This window comes from Mytilus edulis, chromosome 9 (assembly GCF_963676685.1).
Source record: "Mytilus edulis chromosome 9, xbMytEdul2.2, whole genome shotgun sequence".
NCBI classification, from domain to species: Eukaryota; Metazoa; Mollusca; class Bivalvia; order Mytilida; family Mytilidae; genus Mytilus; species Mytilus edulis.
In genome coordinates, this window is record NC_092352.1 from 60,326,334 (window position 1) to 60,333,873 (window position 7,540).

Sequence of the window (7,540 nt, forward strand, 5' to 3'; positions counted from 1 at the left end):
ATGACATGCGCATTGCAATGGCCGGACAAATAGCCCTGGCACTATTCGTCCGGCTAGCCGGACAAATAGCCACTCCGTATTCTATAACACTTTTTTTTTTGTAACATCGGATAAAGTCAATATATTTTTCTTATTTTGACAATATTTTGAATAGATAAAAAAAAAGTCATATGAGTATCCATTATTCTTTATTGCAAGAAAACAAGAAAACAATGACATTGAATGCACGTTTTCACACTCTAAAATATAATACCAGCACTCTGTTATAGAAAGGATTCGGCAAATCAAACAACATTTCTCAATTTTAGAAATTTTAAGAACTTAAAAAGAAAAACAAAGTTTATATATATCAGCTTGGGGATCGGCTTGTACCGTTCATGTATGTAACTATTTGTTATTATATGTTACACAAGATGACAGACTTGTTAGGATCACAGTCAATTGAAAGAAAATGCTAATTACTGCTGATTAATGTTGATGTCTGAATTCTTTTATATACGTTTTAATATAATTATACCCAATAATCTTGAAAACTTGTAATAAAGACATAATCAACCTACATGTAGTTGTTTTATACTCATCTAAAGAAAATATTTTTCGAAGGCCTTTTTTACTTTTTTTTACCGTACACCTTTAACATTATAATAAAAATAATAAACATTTATGAATTACAATTAATATATATTTATTTTTATTCCTTAGAAATATTTTTTTTTATTGGGGCCGGATCGACGTGGGACGGATCGACTTGGGCCGGATCGACGTGGGGCCGGATCGACCCGAAAGCTTACCGTTTGTGCCCATGAATGTCAGAAATTAGTGCACAATATTAATTTTCTTTAGCGTTCAGGGGGTCTCAGATCCCGGATTCCTGTTATGTCAGATTCTCGTATCCTGCTTACACTATGTACATAAGCAATTATCATTTTGTAATTTCCTTTGTCCCGCTAGACTTCATTTTCTGTTTTCACAACACAATAATTTGACTTTCAGGTGTCACGCTTACAAAAAATCCTCAATCCTGTGTCACACTTAAACCTAGTCCAAATATAATGACGTCTGGCAAGGCTATTTTAATTTAGAAGGTGTCCCAGAAATTAATTATTTGGAATAGCTTTTGACCGAATAATCTGTCTCTTGTGTGGGTACATTTTGTCATTTCATATTTTCTTTTCATCATTTGGCTATTTATCTATTTAATTATTTTTTTTGTGTCCACACGTGATTTAAATTCAAATCTAATTTTTTATTACTGGGACGCCTTCCTACAACCGAAGGCGTCCCAGAAAAAAATTATAATCGCCTTGCCAGACTTCATAATTATTTGGACTAGATATAAAAATATATTTATTGAGACCCACTTCAGTTCGGTGTAAATTTTAGTGGATGTGGACAAAGACGTATAATTAGTTAAAGTTAATGGTGTGGATAATAGATTTACCTGTCATTCTGTCTGCTTCGACATTTGGTGATTTGAATAAGTTCCTTTTTATTTCTTCTTTTGTAAATGTTGGATCTGGAGAAGGCGATGCCATTTTTCAAGGGGAGAGCACTCGTCTGATAAAAATATTAAATAAAAAATCGGTTTCCGAGAAAAATCCGTCACAGGTCTATCGGAAAACCAAATAAAGAACAAGATAAAACATGACTTTCTGAAAAGGTTCTGATTGGTCAATGGATGACTTTTTATCAAAAGATTAATCAATTAACAATCGTTACTACTCGGTCGTTCTCGTTACAACTACAATAACAAGTAATGAATATTAATTAACTATCATGTGAAGCATATGTTATGACTGCGCTATGCATATTTGTGTTTATGGAGTGATTCTTATTATCATACTTTTCGTTAGTCTTCTTATATTTGTTTACAAACTCAGACGAAACAGGAAAATCCAAGTAAATGGCAAATCAGTATTTATAACAGGTATGCTATTTTTAAATTCATTGTTGTGGTGCTATTTCTTGACCCGTAGTTTAACTTTTTAAAAAATGCTTCGCTGAGCGTAACCTATTACGACCACAGAGGTTGAACCCTGAATATTTGGGGCAAATTTGGACACAATATTCAAGCTTGATATTGTCTGAATTTGGATTGTGATCTTGTATTTGACATGTTACAAAACTTCAATTGCTGAATTCTATATATTCAAAGAGAGATAACTCAAAAAGTTCTAATATAATTTTTGGCATGTTACACACTTAATTATTGTTCGGCCCGTTACGAAACATGCATTGTGAGGAAAAGTGACGTGACACGATATCAAAACAAATTTCGAGATCTTACAAATCTATTTCTTCTTGAAACTTTTCAAAAATTTGAAAAAAAATTAAACCCCTTAAAAAATTAGAACCCTCCAAACTTTGTAAATCCCATGCACCCCTTAGGAGCAATTACACCCAAACTCGATTCAAGCCTTTCCTTTGTAGTATGGAACCTTGTATAACAGTTTCAGAGAGATCCATATACTTAGACATGTTAAACACAAATTAATGTCTGGAAATTAGAAAAAAAAAGTGCTTGTTTTTTACCCTTTTTTGGCCCCTAATTATGCATTAATGAGCTAATAACCCTCAAAACTAATCCCAGCCTTCCTTTTATGATATGTATTTTCCTAAAATGTTGGCACCATAACCTCCAAAATGAATCCAAACATTTTACTTGTGGTATTAATCATTGTGGTACAATTTCAGGGGAAATGAAATACTTATACACAAGTTATTACCCTGAAATTAAAAAAACTGCTTAATGCTTTTAATTCCTAAACGGTTAGGACCATCATCCCCAAAATCAATGCCAACCTTCCTTTTTGTGGTATTGAATCTTCTTATTTAATTTCAAAGAGATCCATTCATGTTATTGTCCGGAAACCTATAAGTAATGTGTCTTCAGACGACGATGGAGACGACGACGCAGACTACATCATACCAGTATTATTATTATACCTCCCAAAATTTTTTTTTGCGGTCGTATGAAAATAAAAGGCACGTTACACCTAAAATAGGACTATTATACTAACGGGACTGGAAACTGATCGTTCTATTGAGATTTCAATGCCCCGATAGCAGGATTATTGATTTTTTTGTTTGATTGACAGCTTATCACGTAGTGAATTAGCATTTGGTACATGTAAGCTATTCACAATAGATTTCTGCAAACAAGTCAGCCGATAGAAAACTGTTAAAGTTAATTGGTATAATAGTCCCAGGTTACACTGAGAAGTTACATTTGAAACCGGTCACGAGCTTTGGAGATATATCAAACCTCTGCTGGTGGACTATTAGATCCCGAGGGTATCATCAGCTGAGTAGTCACTGACATGATTTAACAAACTTTACTAAAATTGTCCGTTTATAAATTTTGAAATAATGAAGAAACTAAGAATTCAACTCCGTCAGGCAAAGTTGGCTTTAGATGAATTTGGCTATTTATTTTAGTTATTTTTGACATATAGCTCTTCAACGGTTTCGGTACTTATACAACTTCGGATTTCAAATGTTTGCCTATGAACGTTCGAATTTCTGATGAATGTAAATCCAGAAAGGCGCTTCGGACACAAAAAATTATTAAACGTGTTGTTTTCAATTTTTTACAACAGACTTCACTGTCACTCGTTTCTGTTTGTCTGAAACCAGAGACCTATACATATATATTCACGATCTGTCTGTCTGTCTGTCTGTCTTGTCTGTCTGTCTGTTTCATCATGTCAAGTATCTGTCTGTCTGTCTGTCTGTCTGTCTGTCTGTCTGTCTGTCTGTCTGTCTGTCTGTCTGTCTGTTTCATCATGCCAAGTTCGGTTTTTACGATGTATGCTTTTCTCCTTCAGTTACAGCCCTTTATCTAGTTTTAAATTTTTAATGATTTACTTATTAATTACTAGAGTTCTGTTCAAAGGGAAATAACTCATTTTTTTAAAAGTTATTGTATTAAGATAAATGACATTTTTTTCCCTTTTCTTTTAATAGTAAAATGTTTGAAGAATTTAGTTGTAGGTTTGTTGGTTATTTTATGTAGTTACACCATGACATGTTATAGATCAAGTTAGAATTTCGTTCCATTACAATGAATTTGTAACCGGTAGGGGACTTTGTATTGCAATGCAATACAGTACTATTTGGATTTTAATTTTTCTGTTAAAGATTTATCTGATGAAGAAAAGTTGATTTTTATACTCAATCCATCAACACCATCACAAGTAAATAAATTGGGGTCCTACATAAAAAGGTCATTAGAACTGAGGACAGGGGACACTGGAATATTTACTGTAAATGAATGATTGTGTATATATATATGTGAAATATAGTTATATTGCTTATTATTTTGTATGTCACAAACTTAGTGTTTAAAGTTTACATGGCAATAAATATTTGAATTGAATTGAATTGAATACTCACAGACAGTATGTTTGCTATGTCTGTTTGATAACGGTCTACAATGATTGGAGATGTATAATTCCTTAAAGCGAGAGAAATAAAATAGGACGATTTTATGCTAAAATTTATATATTTTCAAATAAAAGGGGAGCATACGCTCTCTATGCCCCCTAAATGAACCAATGTAAACACGTATTGGTCGATTCATGATGAATCGGTTACAATGTATATATCGTAAATGTGTTTTCCCCGACGCTCTCTTGAGATGTGATATACAGTAGGTTAAAAAGGAATGTTTTATAAAGGGGGTAACAAGGCAGGAATTGGTCTTGGAAAAAGTAGAAAAGAAAACAGGGCAGTGGGGGGAAATTACAAAACATAATATTTTCAAAGTGACGGCAATCATGTCTTTCTTCTAGGATGCGACAGAGGCTTTGGTTACCATATAGCCAAACAGTTGAGCACTTTAGGATTCCAGGTGTTTGCTGGTTGTTTAGATATCAACGGAGTAGGTGCAAAAGAACTTGCAAACTTCTCAAAAAGTGTGCATCCAGTACAAATAGATGTAACTAAAGAACAAGATGTCTCAGATGCATTAAAGTTTGTCGAAGATACAATTCAAGATAAAGGTTCGTGCAAATATGTCAGTACTCAAATTTTAAGCCGAGTGAAATCTTTCAGACTGACACCCCGCCCCCTAAAAAAACCTAAAAAAAACAACAAAAAAACAAACAATCCAAACATGCCAAAATTCCGTCGTTTTCTGAAAGTTCATTGGGTTGCAAAACAGACTACATAAAACCATGAACATAGACTTGTCAATCAGAGAACATAGAAATCATCAAAACAACAATGGTCGAAAGACAAACGGCAAGATCAACACAAATATATATGTGTTACTATAGTTCTTATATGATTTGCATATTATGAAATACGTTAACATGATTGGTCAAGAATGCTTCTAGAGGTATTTGGAGTGAATAATTTTTGGTTAAACGAGGTTTACGTTACTATACTTTTATATATATTCACACGCCAGGCAAAGCCAATGAACAAACACACAATAATGTGTGATTGATGTTACGAATGTTGAAAACCAATTAAACATTTCTTCTATTTTTGTAGGATTATGGGCTGTTATAAACAATGCAGGTGTAGCATCTTATGTCGAATGTGAATGGTGTCCATTAGATGTCTATCAACACATGATTGACGTAAATCTAACTGGTGTAATCAGAGTGACTAAAGCCTTTCTACCGCTCGTCAGAAAAACTCAAGGTCGTGTTGTCACTGTTGCAAGTCTTGCTGGTAATGTAACGCGTTAACAATCAGTCGTAATATATTTGTATTTTTAAATCGTTCAGCAAAGGCTTAAGCGGACCCTTTTTTGCATGAACTCTGACGTGAACAGCAATTTTTGTATTATTATTCAGACACTCAAAAGACAATCAGGATGAACACACATAAAGAAAAACAACATATAAGCTATCTGCATGTCGTTTGTCGGTTCCTTCTCAATTACTGGTACTCGACGAGCATCTTCGCTAGCCAAGGATTCCGATCCAGTCCAACTTGAAGAGGAGCGGACTGGATCATAACCATTGGTTAGCAAAGATGCTCGACATGTTGCTAATGGCAATTAAAATGATGCATAATAAAAAAATTCTACCTGTCCCTAAACACACTGTTTTAATATTTAGGAAGGAATGGTTTACCAGGTTTCTCCGCATACACTGCCACAAAGTTTGGTGTAATAGGATTTTCAGAATGTCTCAGAAGAGAAATGCAAAAGTTCAATGTCAAGGTCATCACAATAGAACCAAGCATGTACAAGTAAGTAAAAGTATACAGTCTAGGTCATTAGCGGAATCTGACGAAAACTGGTTCAATAAAGTTGAAATTGAAGGACCGACGTGTAAGCTTAAGCCAAGTATAAAAATACTTAAACATAATTTTCAATGGGCAAACCAATTGTAAACTTTGCATGAAGCTATGATGGAGTTATAATCTTGGCAGTAATTTTGAAAACGAAATAAAAATGCGCATATTTAGTTTTAAAGATTTTTCCTTTGTTGACTTTTGCTAATGTGAGCATGTGGATATTACGAAGACAAGCAAGAATAATCGGTACGCACCTTTTATCAAACAAAACAAGTTATAATGGTAAATAAAAATATATCGAATTAGCTCTGTAATCGGTATCTCAGGAAAAATAATTCCGGCCAGTGAGTCAATTTTGCCACTCGGCAAACCTCGGTAGATTATTGTACGTTATTTGTTATGCCTGTTCTCTTTTTTTGGAACACAGTTTACGGTTAATATTTGAGTTCAACAGATAAAGGACAAACACAAACTTGCCTGCATCGTAAGATCACATAATTTGCCAAATGTAAGACATTTTTAGAGTTAATTTCCTACTTAGATTTCAAGGTTTTTGTGTATACATAATAACAATGGACGACTATACACGTGTAAACTTGCAATGATGATCAATGATATTAAGTTAATTAATGTTTATGATATTTTTACAGAACAAATATAACTGATGAAAATGTTATTATCGCACAAAACAAAGAGTTATGGGAACAGTGTCCAGACGAGATTAAAAATGCATACGGAGAACATTATTTTAACGATTTTCTTGTTAAAATAAAGGAAAATATACTAGATTTAACTGCCAACAAAGACATTGCGCAAGTAATTGACGCAATGGAGGATGCCATTTGTTACCAGAATCCTGACACTAGATATGTACCGGGGTTTCGTACTTCATTTGAGAGTTTTATATATTCCATATTGCCAGTCAGTATTCAAGACTTAACAGTTTCGATTGTAATGAAATATATCAGCAAACCATGTCAAATGACTACATTAAATAAAAACAGCTAGATAATAAGTTCTTGCCTCGTTCGACTTTGTCTTTAATGGTTTTTAGTCCACTTATTGTCTCTTCACAAATTGATAAGACGTCATAACACTAAAGCCTATAGACTGACGTGTACAGTACTGATTGTAATTTTCGCATGGAAAACACGATTTTTTTTCTGTGCACGTTTTAATCAAGTTTAACATCTACACATGTTTAGATTTCTATAATTATGTGTTAAAATGTCAGGTTTTTAGTAAGTATTGCATGGTTTCATAAGACTTAGTGCTTGAATATTTC

At 33.5% G+C, this 7,540-nt stretch overlaps 1 protein-coding gene across 1 annotated transcript; it reads left to right on the forward strand.

Moving 5' to 3' along the window:
- Nucleotides 1-1,657: 1,657 nt before the first annotated feature.
- LOC139490089 (17-beta-hydroxysteroid dehydrogenase type 6-like) lies at nt 1,658-7,263 on the forward strand. Its single transcript, XM_071276941.1, has 5 exons — nt 1,658-1,927; nt 4,794-5,003; nt 5,500-5,682; nt 6,075-6,207; nt 6,906-7,263. The coding sequence occupies exons 1-5, from the start codon at nt 1,804-1,806 to the stop codon at nt 7,261-7,263; spliced, it is 1,008 nt and encodes a 335-aa protein (XP_071133042.1). The 5' UTR covers nt 1,658-1,803.
- The last annotated feature ends 277 nt before the right edge of the window (nt 7,264-7,540 follow it).

Bases quoted from the DNA above. Each gene is read 5' to 3' on its own strand.
- LOC139490089 (XM_071276941.1), top strand. From the start codon at position 1,804: ATGCATATTTGTGTTTATGGAGTGATTCTTATTATCATACTTTTCGTT. The intron at 1,928-4,793 runs GTATGCTATTTT...TCTTTCTTCTAG, and splicing joins CAAATCAGTATTTATAACAG to GATGCGACAGAGGCTTTGGT. The intron at 6,208-6,905 runs GTAAGTAAAAGT...ATATTTTTACAG, and splicing joins ATAGAACCAAGCATGTACAA to AACAAATATAACTGATGAAA.